The sequence below is a fragment of the Trachypithecus francoisi genome, unplaced genomic scaffold, assembly GCF_009764315.1.
Source record: "Trachypithecus francoisi isolate TF-2019V2 unplaced genomic scaffold, Tfra_2.0 Lachesis_group5, whole genome shotgun sequence".
NCBI classification, from domain to species: domain Eukaryota; kingdom Metazoa; phylum Chordata; class Mammalia; order Primates; family Cercopithecidae; genus Trachypithecus; species Trachypithecus francoisi.
Window position 1 is genome coordinate 54,403,201 of NW_022681470.1, and position 14,832 is coordinate 54,418,032.

Genomic DNA, 14,832 nt, shown 5'->3' on the forward strand with positions numbered 1-14,832 from the left:
ATTGGGGAGTTATACATGATAAAATGATAAATTGATGGGTGCTGACGAGTTGATGGGTGCAGCACACCAACATGGCACAAGTATACATATGTAACAAACCTGCACGTTATGCACATGTACCCTAGAACTTAAAGTATAATAAAAATAAATAAAAAATATATATATAAAAAAATAAAAAATAAAAAATAAAAAATCATGAATGAACTCCCATTCACAATTGCTACAAACAGAATAAAATACTTAGGAATACAGCTAACAAGGGACGTGAAGGACCCCTTCAAAGAGAACTACAAACCACTGCTCAAGGAAATAAGAGAGGACACAAACAAATGGAAAAGCATTCCATCCTCACAGACAGGAAGAATCAATATCATGAAAATGGCCACATTGTCCAAAGTGATTTATAGATTCAATGTTATTCCCATCAAACTACCATTGAATTCTTCACAGAATTAGAAAAAAACTATTTTAAATTTCATATGGAATTAAAGGAGACCCCATAGAGTCAAGTAAAAAGTAAAATCCTAAGTAAAAGAAAAAAGTTGGAGGCATCACGCTACCTGACTTCAGACTATACTACAAGGCTACAGTAACCAAAACAGCATGGTACAGGTACCAAAACAAACATAAAGACCAATGGAACAGTACAAAGACCTCAGAAATAACACCACAAATCTACAACCATCTGATCTTTGGCAAACCTGACAAAAACAAGCAATGGGGAAAGGATCTCCTATTCAGTAAATGGTGCTGGGAAAACTGGCTAGCCATATGTAGAAAACTGAAACTGGACCCCTGCCTTACACCTTATACAAAAATTAACTCAAGAGGGATTAAAGATTTAAATGTAAAACCCAAAACCATAAAAACCCTAGAAGAAAACCTAGACAATACCACTCAGGACACAGACATGGGCAAAGACTTCATGACAAAAACAACTGCGACAAAAGCCAAAATTGATGAATGGGATCTAATTAAATTATCAGCAAAAGAAACTATCATGAGAATGAACAGGCAACCTACAGAATGGGAGAAAATTTTTGCAATCTACTTATCTGGCAAAGGACTAATATCCAGAACCTACAAAGAACTCAAACAAATTTATAAGAAAAAAAAACAATCCCATCAAAAAGTAGGCAAAGGATATCAACAGACACTTATCAAAAGAAGACATTTATGCAGCCAACAAACATATGAGAAAAGGCTCAACATCACTGATCATCACGGAAATGCAAATCAAAACCACAATGAGATACCATCTCACGACAGTCAGAATGGTAATTATTAAAAAGTCAGGAAACAATAGATGCTGGTGAGGCTGTGGAGAAACAGAAATGCTTTGTTGGTGGGAATGTAAATTAGCTCAATCATTGTAGAAGACAGTGTGGTGATTCCTCAAGTATCCAGAACCAGAAATAACCATTTGACCCAGCAATCCCATTATTAAGTATATACCCAAACGAATATAAATCATTCTACTATAAAGACACGTTCACACGTTTGTTTGTTGCAGCACTATAATAGCAAAGACATGGAACCAACCCAAATGCCCATCAATGATAGACTGGATAAAGAAAATGTGGTACATATACACCATGGAATACCATACTGCCATACAAAGGAATGAGATAATGTCTTTTGCAGGGACATGGAGGAAGCTGGAAGCCATCTTCCTCAGCAAACTAACACAGGAACAAAAAATCAAACACCATATTTTCTCACTTACAAGTGGGAGTTGAACAATGAGAATACATGGACACAGAAAGGGCAACAACACGCACCAGCGCCCGTTTGGGGGCTGGGGGTGAGGGGAGGGAACTTAAAGGATGGGTGAATAGGTGTAGCAAACCACCCTGGCACATGTATGCCTGTGTAACAAACCTGCAGGTTCTGTACTTATATCCTCCTTTTTTTTTTTTTCTTTTTTTAAAGAAAGAAGATAAAAGAAGAAAGAAGAAGAGCCAGAGCAGCTCATATCTGATTCCCAGTCCAATCTTCCTTCTGCTCACAGACTTCTGGAAGGCAAGAACCACGTCATCTTCTTTACAGCTTTACTGTGCCAGACAAGCAACTTTCAAAGTACTCTGTGAGTAATTTTAAATTCTTAAGACAGCTAAAGCTACATGCATTAATTGCCTAGGCTACATTCAGTTGTTTAATATTTGGCAAAATTTTTCATCTCTAATTTAAGAGTAACAATCAAAAACATAACTTAAAATGTCTTGAAAATACAGCATTACTTTTATAATTCTTTCAATTTTCCTACATATCTATTTTATCTGTTTATTATACATAGTATAACTAAAGACATCACCAAAAATATTGATGTCTATATTTCATGAAGACCTTTGCTCTTGTTGTGTTAGTATGAAATGTTTCCCTATCTCTGGAGAGTATCAATAAAGTAGATTATAAAGCCTCATAAATTAAAGACACTCTGTACTGACTAACATATAGAGAGAAATGTACATAAATAGAATATTCCCAAAACATCTATAAAATAAGGAAGTTGAACTTCTAATATTTCAAATGAGCTAGACTTTCAAAATAATTCTTAGAGGATTCAAATTCATATTATTAAGGTAAATCTTTAGAAAACTCAAGTTTTATAACTGACTTAATAGAAAATAGCCATATCTCCTCTGATTTAATAATGTTAAGGACAGAGCAAGTACACATTTTATTCTACTTGGGTATGTTTTCCCCAAATGTATACAAGTTACTGAACTAATAAGCAACTATGACATGTTAAGGTTATATAAAATGTAAATTTCTATTTAACCAAACTTAATCCTATTCTGGAAAACTTTATGTCAGCAGTGATTATATTATGTAGTACATGTACTTGAATATAATTTCCAAAATCTTTAGGTAACCAAAAAATGGAATTGATATTAAATTGACTTAATCAATAAATAATTCCTCAGAACACCAAAACATTAATTACTAAGCACAATTTGTCTATATACTTTTTCTTCTTATTTTTGTATGCTATCAAAAGGCAATTATCTTGGAGTTATGTTAACAAATGTGTTCATTTTTTCTATTTTACTAAAACGTAAAACAGATGTAGGCAGCTCTGGCAGTCTGTTAAAATGCTTGTGTCTGATGGAAAGTTCTCAATCATCTACCCCTCAAGTGTTGCTGTTGCTTTCCTGTAAGACATTAGTTACTTAGATTAAAAGTTATAATACTATGAGTGTTTAAGACTACACTAGGGGCAACAGTGTCAAAGAAACAACTGAGTATATACTTTTGTTTTTTAAAGAAAAAGAATGGTTTTGCCCTAAATTAGCAGTTCACTTCAGCTTTGCTTTTTTTTGTTTTGTTTTGTTTTTGTTTTTGTTTTTAAGACAGGTTCTCACTCTTTACCCAAGCTAGAGTGCAGTGGCGGCATCTCAGCTCACTGCAACCTCCGCCTCTCTGGTTCAAATAATTCTCCTGCCTCAGTCTCCCACATAGCTGGGATTACAAGCCTGCGCCACCAGGCCCAGCTAATTGTTTTGTGTTTTTGGTAGAGACAGGGTTTCACCAGTTGGCCAGGTTGGTCTCAAACTCCTGACTTCAAGTGATCTGCCTGCCTCGACCTCCAAAGCTCTGGGATTATAGGTGTGAGACACAGCAGTTTGCCCACTTCAGCCTTGCTGGAAGGAAGGAAGGAAGGAAGGAAGGAAGGAAGGAAGGAAGGTAGGTTGGGAGGGAGGGAGGGGAGGAGGGAGGGAAGGAAGGAAGGGAGGGAAGGAAGGAAAGAAGGAAGGAAAAAACACAACACCTCTATACTCATTTTCCTTATTGGGACTTATTAAGGACCCTGCAGAGCTGTTGTTCATGTATAAATATTGAAATGTATTATATTAGAAATTAAATTTGATACATTTTTAAGAGGTATGGATTCATATACTAGCAATCATGAATTTGTTGGATGTTAACACAAATACCATAAATGATGATGTTATTACTTTTCATCATCATCATTTTGACTGCAGACCTCTGAGATGTCTTAAAGTGTTTGCTCTTGAACATGAGCACACAATGGAATAAAATGTGATTTTTGTCTTGTTTGATAATATCTGACTCTGAAAAGAAGCTACGAAAATTGTTAAAATAAACTTCAGTCAATTTTGATGGGTTTGCTTCCCTGGCTTACTGATTATATTTTTTGCCTAAATAAAAGTTATTCCTACCTCTATGGAAATCCCCAAATTTGAATATTCATGCTTTTTTAATTTTCTTGGGTTGCAAACATTCTCCATTCTTTTCAAATCTCTGATGCCTCCTCTCGTCACTCACAAAGAAAATTGTTCAACATTTCTTGAAATGATAAAAATCAAACTCATCCTCTCTTCTTTACTTTTCTCCATCTCTCCCCAGTCCCTCAAAACTAAACTTTTTGGCCAGACTCATGCCTGTAATCCCAGGACTCTGGGAGACCATAGTTTCTACCACACCAATCCATACTGAAATCTCTCCCACTTGAAGGACCAATTCTTCAGCAAGGCAAACTGCACCAAAACCCAGCTCATTTACTTTTATAGTTTTATCTCCCAATACTCTCCTGTACAAAACCATCCACTGTATCAAACAAAAGAAAAAATATATAATCAAAGCTCCTGAAATGCCATGTCAGTTGTCCCACTGGTTCCTCAATTGCCAAAAGAAGGAAAACATACTGCAAGAAGCATATAATAAACCAGTGTCTACAGGGACCTACTAGTCCATGTTATGATAAATGGGTTGATATTATTTCTTTGGACTAAATTACATATTGCTTTTAAATTCTAAAGACAAAAAGAGAAAAATGATTAAAATAATCCTTTTTAAGGGAGCTAAAATAAGTAAGGAAAGTTTGAGACAACATTCCAAGCAGAAAAAAACAATAAAGCTAAAAATTTAAGAGTACATGCCTTTGAGTCAGACAAACATGTCTTCAAATCTTAGCTCCGCCTCTTATAAGCTCTGTGACCTCAGGTAAGTTTCTCACTTAAGACTCAGTTCAGGCCGGGCGCGGTGGCTCAAGCCTGTAATCCCAGCACTTTGGGAGGCCGAGACGGGTGGATCGCGAGGTCAGGAGATCGAGACCATCCTGGCTAACACGGCGAAACCCCGTCTCTACTAAAAAAATAGAAAAAACTAGCCGGGCGAGTTGGCGGGCGCCTGTAGTCCCAGCTACTCGGGAGGCTGAGGCAGGAGAATGGCGTAAACCCGGGAGGCGGAGCTTGCAGTGAGCTGAGATCCGGCCACTGCACTCCAGCCCGGGCGAAAGAGCAAGACTCCGTCTCAAAAAAAAAAAAAAGACTCAGTTCAGGGATGATACTATCTCCCACTAGTCCTGGGAGGATTTAAAAATAAAATTTCTAGATGTGAAAGTCAATCTGAAAGACTTAGAAATTACACTCAAGAAGTCTGATAAATTGGCATGATAAATCTCACCTAGTATAAAGCACCTAGTATAGAGCCCAGTGCATGGTAAGAGTGAAACAAAGAGCTTTTTAAGATTATAATTACTGAGGTAGCCTCAGATCCAGAGAAAAGGCTAGCTAAGGAGCAGGCAGTTGGTAGAGAAAAGCAGTAAAATGGAAAAGGGTTAAGAAATGTACACAGAGTACTTGTGTCTTCTGTAGAATTCAATAAATTCCCTAAAAAGTATACAGCAAAACGATTATTCAAGGCCCTTGACTAGATTCCCATGTAAAGCTTGATTTCTTTAGATGTAAAATGAAACAGATACACAAAATGGTATCTAAAGTTCCTTTCAGCTCTAACCTTCAAGAAGGCTATAAGAACTGTTGTAAACTAGAATCCTAAGAGTTATGAATGTTCATCACCATTACATGGTTAAGAGCTTCTGTATTTCACTAAGCTATGAGGGCTTATTGATGTTTCAGTGATCTCACAGTTTCAGAAACAGAACAACAATTAAGCCCCAAATTTAAAAATTCCAAGCTGGACCTGACAAGTACATTATCACTTTCATGTGAACCCAAAGTTGGGAGTCTTCAGAACCCCTAAAAATGCTCAGGGGCAGTTTAAAAAGTAAAAGGTAGAAATTAAAAAAAAAAAAAAGAACTGAACAGGAATAGGAGTTTTGTAATTGGTTGAACAGACAAGACAGAATTGAGAAATATATATACACACATATATGAACAGCAAAATGAGTGAGCAAGGCTCTAATCTAACTACAAGCTACTTGAGAACAAATGCAAACTTCTTATTCCCAAGTCATGTCTTCACTGTAGGAAGTTCCTTTACATACTTAAGATATTTATAAATCTATCCTTTCTGTAAAAAGTTAAGATCAAATTATAATTCTATACCTTCTTTTTATGTGAAACCATGGTCAAAGGTTGTACTAGATGTAATTAATATTTATCACGCCAATTTATCAGACTTCTTGAGTGTAATTTCCAAGTCTTTCAGATTGACTTTCACATCTAGAAAAGTATTCTTTCACGTTTATTCAAAATCACGTCTGTAGGCTTATTTCTGAATGAACTGCTTTAAACACATACTTTTATCAATTTTCATGTTTGTAAATTGTGAGAACTGCATCTGTGGACTTAAATTATAGTAAGTTTCTGTACTGTGAATTTAACAGTGACAAGATTTGTCTTATTCCCTTTATTTGAAGACATAAGAAAGGAACCTGCTCATCAGGCATCCAGCAAACAGTACTTATTTCTACCAAAACTTAAATGTGTATAATAAAAAACCTGGAATAAAGTGTGAAGCTAGTAGGACGAAACACAGGGTAAACACTTCAGGATGTTGGGTTGGGCAAAGATTTCATAAAGAAAACCTTAAAAGCACAGGCAACAGAAACAAAAATAGGCAAATGAGATGATATAAAACTAAAAAGCTTCAGCACAGCACAAGAAACAACCAGCAGACTGAAGAGACAACCAACAGAATGGAAGAATGTATATGTAAACTAATCATCTGACAAATTATTAAGATCCAGAATATACAAGGAACTCAAACAACAGTAAAAACACAAATAATACAATTTTAAAATAGGCAAATGAGATGAATAGATACCTCTCAAAAGAAGACATAAAAATGGCCAATAGACAACGTCAAACAATCTCAACATCACCGATCATCAGGGAAATGCAAATCAAAACCACAATGAACTATCGTCTCACCCCAGTTACAATAGTTACTATCAAAGAGACAAAAACTAACAAATGCTGGCAAGGAGGCAGAGAAAGGGGAATTCATACACTGTTGGTGGGAACTTAAATTAGTATAGCCATTATATAAAAAATAGTATGGAGGTTCCTCAAAACACTAAAAACAGAACTATCATATGATCCAGCAATCCCACTATATATACCAGGTCAGGAGTTCGAGACCAACCTCACTAACATGGTGAAACTCCGTCTCCACTAAAAACAAAAAACATAGCTGGGTGTGGTGGCACGCGCCTGTAATCTCAGCTACTTGGGAGGCTGAGGAAGGAGAATCATTTGAACTTAGGAAGCGGAGGTTGCAGTGAGCCGAGATCGTGCCACTGCACTCCAACCTGGGTAACAAGAGCAAGACTTTCTCTAAAAAAAAAAAAAAAAAAGACATATAATTCTACATATATATGGGTACACTGTGATATTTCGATACATGTATACAATATGTAATGATCAAATCAGAGTAATCAGCATAACCACCACCTCAAACATTTATCATTTCTTTGCACTGGGAATATTCAAAATCTGCTCTTCTAGCTATTTGAAAATATATGATAAATTCTTGTTAATTACAATCACCCTACAATGTTATAGAACACTAGAACACCAGTCCTCCTATCTTGCCTGTGCTTTTAAGGTTTTCTTTATGAAATCTTTGCCCAACCCAACATCCTGAAGTGTTTACCCTATGTTTTGTCCTACTAGCTTCACATATTATTCCAGGTTCTTTATTACACAAATTTAAGTTTTGATAGAAATAAGTACTTTTTGCTGGATACCTGATGACCAAGTTCCTTCTTATGTTTTCTAATAAAGGGGATAAGACAATCTTGTCACTGTTAAATTCACAACACAGAAACTCACTATAATTTAAGTCCACAGATGCAGTTCTCACAATTTACAAACATGAAAGTTGATATATACCCACTCCTGACTGGGTATATATCCAACAGAAAGAAAATCAGTATGCCAATGAGATACACGTTTATTGCAGCACTATTCATAAGAGTCAAGATGTGGAATCAACCTAAGTGTCCATAAACAAATGAATGGATTAAAAAATATGGTATACACACAAAATGGAATATTATTCAGCTATAAAAAAAAATAAAATAAAATCCTGTCGTTCATGGCAACACAGATGGGCTTGGAGAATATTATGTTAAGTGAAATAAGTCAGGCACAGAAAGACAAATGTCTCATGTTCTCACTCATATTGGAAGCTTAAAAAATTGATCTCATAGAAGTAGAGTAGAATAGTGGTTACTAGAGGCTGAGAAGGGCAGGCAGGGGTTTGGGGCTGATAGCCAGAGGTTAGTTAATGGGTACAAAATGACAGCTAGATAGGAGGACTGGTGTTCAGTGTTCTATAACACTGTAGGGTGATTATAATTAACAAGAATTTATCATATATTTTCAAATAGCTAGAAGAGCAGATTTTGAATATTCCCAGTGCAAAGAAATGATAAATGTTTGAGGTGGTGGATATGCTGATTACCCTGATTTGATCATTACATATTGTATACATGCATTGAAATACAGTGTACCTATATATGTGTAGAATATGTCAATTTTATTTTTTTAAGACAAAGTCTTGCTCTTGTCACCCAGGCTGGAGTGCAGTGGCGCAATCTCGGCTTACTGCAACCTCTGCTTCCCAGGTTCAAATGATTCTCCTGCCTCAGCCTCACCAGTAGCTGAGATTACAGGCACACGCCATCACACCCGGCTATGTTTTGTATTTTTAGTAGAGACAGGGTTTCACCATGTTGGTGAGGCTCGTCTCAAACTCCTGACCTCGTGATCTGCCCGCCTCAGCCTCCCAACGCGCTAGGATTACAGGCGTGAGCCACTGCGCCCGGCCGTGTCAATTTTTAAAAAAGCAAAAAAATCATTGGCAAAAAAATCCTTAAATTTGTATTGTTTACTGTATATTATATATAAAGCAACATCAAAATGATAAATCTATAACAAAGTTTAAATGATTTTTCTATTTACATATATCATATAAAATTACTTCACCGTTTTGGTCATACTAAATATTTGAGGAACTATAGAAGACTATAATATAAAATGCAAATGGAATAAATTCATCTAGTTGTCTTGCATGATATATTTTTTAAAGAAAGTAAGCCTATAGGTAAGAACTACTTTAAAATGAAAAAATAGTGATAATTCAACTTCTATATGTAAATGACTCAGATATTACTGTGACAAGGAGAGAACAGATCACTTATTTATGGCAGTAACACTTATTTCTAAGTACACAGAAATAATAAGAGTATATTTAACAAAGATTTCACATTGTCAACCTTTTATTGCTCTTAATGTTTTCAAAGATATATTCTATAGATAAATTAAACAAGTATAAAATATGTTGAAAGTTTAAACATCTAGTCCCTATGAGTTTCAATATAAGGACTTCTTCATCACATATCTACTTGGTAACTTTAAAAGATTCTTCCATATATTCTGCACACATGCATTTTTTTCTCACAGCTGATCAAGAGAAAATAATTTTAGCAATCCATGTTTACTAGTAGTTACACTAGCAACAGCAGCAGTAATAGTAGCAACAATCAGAATACTTCAACTTTAATTTTTTTTTTTAATTACGTGGTACCAACCTGGTCTCCAAAGTCCTCTGGGAATTTCCACAATACCACAGGATCTGTAAATAATTGACGTGTATAATTAAACAGCAGCAAAATAACACATTTAAAGGAACAGTCTTGGTTAAGCACTCTTAAAATTGGCAAAGCTACTTTAATTACAACATTTAAGTTTTTCTTTAAACGTTTATAGTTGATGACATTCACTTCTTTTCCTGTCTATAATTAAATATTTTGACTTTTTAAGAAATGTAAAGACCTTCAAATAGAAATAAATGATATTAATAATTTGGTCAGGTTATTAAAAATCATTACTGTATTTCTTTTAGTAACTCACTTTTTTTTTACATACCTTAGATTTTCAGATTTTAAACTTTGAATTTTCTATTTTAGCTACACTTTTAAAATATTGGTATTACTTTGAAAAGAAAAATATAAATGTATCAAGTATGTAATAAAATATAGCCCTCAGAGACTAGACCAAAATACACCTTAAATATCCATTTAAATATCCAATTAAGATTTATAAAAACTGTAATAATATTTGCCTTATATCAGTTTTTAAATCTCACATTTGCAGTAATAGGTAAGTTGGTAAGTAGATGTAAAGCAGCTCCTTTAAAATACAATTGATATTTGCAGGACATTTCACAGAAATTTTTCTAACATGTTTTATCTAGTAATTAATATATATCAATCAATATTGTTTTATAAATATTCACACCTGTTTTTCATTTTCTTTGTTTTTCACAGTATTTTTCTTCTACTTAACACAATAAAATGCTAATATCTTAGCTTAGTAAGCCCTAATAAATATTTTAGTCATATACTTATGGTTTAATTCTGTCAAAAATAAACTTCTGAACACTTCAAATGTGTTTTAAAGGGATAGTGAATAATGGATTATTTCTTCTGGACAAAACAAAATCTGAAAGCCCAAGATAAGATTAATATGAGTAACAGTTACCACCCATATGACAGGGTTTGAACTCCACGCCAAGTAAAAGGACTTGTGGATCAAAGATAACACTTCATGTACCAATCAGTGAAAACTTACAGCTTGATTCCATTATTTCCAATATTTCATACCATTTTCTAAAAAATACGATCTAAGTATATATATATATATATATTTCAAAAGTTTTAATTCCAAAACTCAATAAATGTCTAGCAACATTTTTAGCATGAGCTGGCTCCTCTTGTGTTTATACTTAAGTTCCACAGAATTTTTTTCAGGTATTTTAAACTAAAAAGAAAAAAGTAAGTTTTGGACAATTAAACTTTTTATTTATTAAGGACTAAAAAGTTTCCATATAAATAATAAAAATCAATAATTTAAAACATCTTATATAAGAATAATACATTACAAATTTATGAAGGTAATATTAAATGATTATATCCTCATATAAAACAAAATGTATACATTTCTAAAATGAATGTGGAATGTATTACACATCACCTAAAAACACTCAAACATAAATGTCTTGTCGATAATTATGTTCCCAGTTAAAAAAATAGACATATATTTATATGGCAGTTTTACCAAAATGGTAGCTGCTAAGATTTGAATCTCATAAAACAAAGGCATATGACAGAATTTTCATAAAACATTAAATGAAAGTTTTTATCTTCATAAAGTAATATAATTACTAATGGCTACATAAACAAATCTTCATGCAGAAATACAGAACAGTTCTTTCTCGTGAATAATGAAATTACAGAGTTTCAATGTGAATATTTAAAATATCCCTTTTAAGTAACATCAACTTTGTAATTACTATTTGAGAAGATATTTGTGACAACTTTCTTACAACTGTCTTAAATAAGGATATTTATGTTATTGAATAGTTTACAGTTTGCACTTGCTGTTTGTAGCATTTACCTAAATATGTTTTGCTGCCTGACTTTTCCTCATTACCATTTTTTTTTTTCTGTACACTCTGTTTTTTCAGAGGGAGAACAAATAAGTACGTGAAAACTGCATCTATTGGTTTAATCACAAAGTAGAAAATATCCCAGCTATTTTCATTAAATGAATTTTACCCTTCAGCACTCAAAAAATTATTATAATCACGTGCATCCATATCTTGAAATGGATTAACTTAGTTACTGCCTATGTGATTAGATTTAGACCACATCTGACACATCTTTGTAGCAACTTTTCAGAAGTACTGCAAAGGAAGAAACAAAAGGGCTCTGAAAAAAATAATCCGATTCAACAACTTTATGCACAAAGACTGAATTTTCTGTTCCCTGAGGATTACTTTCCAGATACTCAATCTGATCTGGCAATGTTAGGTCAATTTTATGCTGATTTTATGGGTGAAAGGATGAGAACTGCTGGTGGGAATCATTGTTGCCAGTTATGACTGATATACACTGTGTTTCTCTTTTTTCCAATGTCTACAAGTAAATCAAAGGGGACTCCATATCTTAATTAAGAAAAAAACTTTACTGCCAACATTCTAGAAACCAAAAAGGAAGAATACTTGATTTTGACATAAACATATTAAATCTCTTAGTTTAATAACAGATATTTATAGCATAGTAAGAAAAAAATACAAATTTTTATTAAATCAGTAACTTTAGAAGATGAATATTTAAAGTATGATTTGCACATAACCAACATAAGGATGCCAAATTCACATTAAGGCTTTTTTAAAATGTAAAGTAAGATAAAGTCAGTAATATTTTCTTTCCCAATCAAATATTTCACATTTCCTGGTCCTTAACTGAAAACAAAATTAAAATAACTTAGAATACCAGTGAGATTCTACTATACTACAAAAAGTACACAGTAAAAGATTTCCAATTTGCACAAAAGGATATTTACTTAAATATACAGTATCTTCAAATTTATGCATTTGTAAAATTGCAGTTCACAGACTACATACTTTTGGAAAAGTATAACATGTAATATTAGTATTTTTCTCGATTATGGGTTTCAATACCTGATATACCCACACTGTAGAAGAATATGTATGAAGAAACTAAGGTCAAAACAATGAGGATTGTTATTTACTCATGTAGCTAGGTAATGTCCGAAGTTACAGCTTTCTTTATTGAGATGTGAGAAGCACATGTTTTAGATAATTTCCAATAATTCACACATTTTTGTGGCCAATTTAACTTAAGTTCAATTTATTGCATTCAAAAATCTATGCAGTGCTAAAGGAAGAGAAAAAGTCCCTGCCTTACAATGCCCTACAACATTCACGGAGAGAAACGTCAAAGGGCAATTTCGTTTTTTGTACAAAATATTCTTTTAAGTGAGGTATACTGTAGGAACACTTGAACTCAACTTGAAAATTCATTGGCTTAAAAATGTAAAAAAAAAAAAAAGTGTTCCTAATGAAGCAATGATGTTTTCTGAATATAAATGAGCAAAAATCATTAAAGAAAATGTGTGATTTTTTGGTAATGTATGCTTTTTATTCTTTCACCTGTGGACATATAATGGTCAACTAAACAAAACAGGGTCTACTACTTACAGAAAAGATGAGCATCTAAATATATAACGTAATAAAACAATGAATTTTTATGATACTAGAAGAAGGGGTACTGCAGGAGCACATAATTAGGAAATCTAATTTAGAGAGCCACTAAAGGACTTCAAAAGGAAAGGACATAAATTGACACAATTTAGACAAGCAAAGGATAATCTGGGCCATAAAGTGGGCAGGGGAGAACATTCTAGAGTGAAGAACCAGTATGCATGACATCTTGAAGGTTAAAAGAAAGCAGAATACCTTTTAGAAACAGAAAAAACATCTAACATATCTAGAATGTAGACTAAGAGGGAGATAATGTTTAGAGATAAAGCTGGATTAGCAAGGGAAGGCACTGAAGCAGAAAGTAGTATAAATCAAGTGAGAAAAAACAACCAGAAAGGGAGAATGCAGCTAGAGTGTGTGTTGTTATGAAAGTCAAGAGAAGAGGGTATATCTAAAAGAAACCCTCCAACAAATGCTGCAATGCATTGAGAGATGATGACTGAAGGATGACAACTATATTAAAAGACATAACACTACAGTAAGATGAGCCTCAGAGAAAGGGTAGGAAGGAGGTGGCCGATTTAAGATTATGGAATGAGTGAGTATGAGGAAAGAGAGGCAGTATGTACAGAGGCAATTTACTTAAGAAGGAATACACAAAGTAGAGGAAAGTAAAGGTAGACAGAAAGATTAAGCTGGAAACATTTGCTTTTTTCTTTTGACTGGTACAGACTTGTACATGTTTAAAAGGCTATGGGAATTAATGAGCTAGCAGAGAGCCAGCAAAGAAGGAATATAAGATCCCTGAGAAGACAGGAAGAGTTGGAATACAGATCAAGACAGTGAGAGGAGCCTCAGACAGAAGCTGAAGGATGTTTTTGATTGTTATAGGAAAAAGAGAAGTGGAAAGACATAAAGCCAAGTAAATTTGTAGTGCAAAAACATGAGTTTTGTGAAAAAACTGCTAATATTTTTCTATGTAGTAGGTAGTTTTCTAAAGCAAAGCTTTCTGCTAAAACACAAAAAAAAGTTGTTGGAGTTTTAAGGAGGAGGTATGAAATAACCGTTTCAGGCAATGTTGAGTTCTCAATACAGGTAGATATCCAACATGGCATTTAATGGCAGCAAAGTGGGATTTCTTGAAACTGGTGGATTCTGTCGGGGTGAGGTTTCTGTCAGTCAGGTGGATGGGAAGATAATCTAAAAGAGTGGCTGCAGATCTGAATTACGTATCTAATACTAATAAAAGGGAAGTCATATTTTCCGAAAAGTCCATTAATATTATATGTTATACCAAACCATACAAATGTATTTTAAAACAGCATATTTTCAATTAAAGGTCTACTACATATAACTGAAGACTGTAGGATTCAGAAATAAGTTGACATAAATAAATGGAATTATATGTAGAATTATGAAACCACATAGCTGAAGTCTGGATCTTCTACTTATGAATAACACAATGCTTTCTGTGTATGATCAGAAGTAGGTTTTGAAAAACAGCAAATCAACTTCCTTGTCTCTTTCTCCCTCAGACTCTCTAGG

At 33.8% G+C, this 14,832-nt stretch overlaps 1 protein-coding gene across 9 annotated transcripts in view; it reads right to left on the minus strand.

The window, feature by feature from the left end:
* The window catches only part of DENND1B (DENN domain containing 1B), a 291,773-nt gene that overhangs the window by 210,715 nt on the left and 66,226 nt on the right, over nucleotides 1-14,832 (minus strand). For 7 of the 9 annotated variants that reach the window (XM_033200326.1, XM_033200323.1, XM_033200324.1 and 4 more), the window contains one exon: nucleotides 9,809-9,852. The exons of the other annotated variants lie outside the window; for them this stretch is intronic. In XM_033200326.1, the coding sequence (XP_033056217.1) occupies nucleotides 9,809-9,852 (44 nt within the window). The remainder of the gene's footprint in view (nucleotides 1-9,808; nucleotides 9,853-14,832) is intronic. 9 annotated transcript variants of the gene reach the window in all.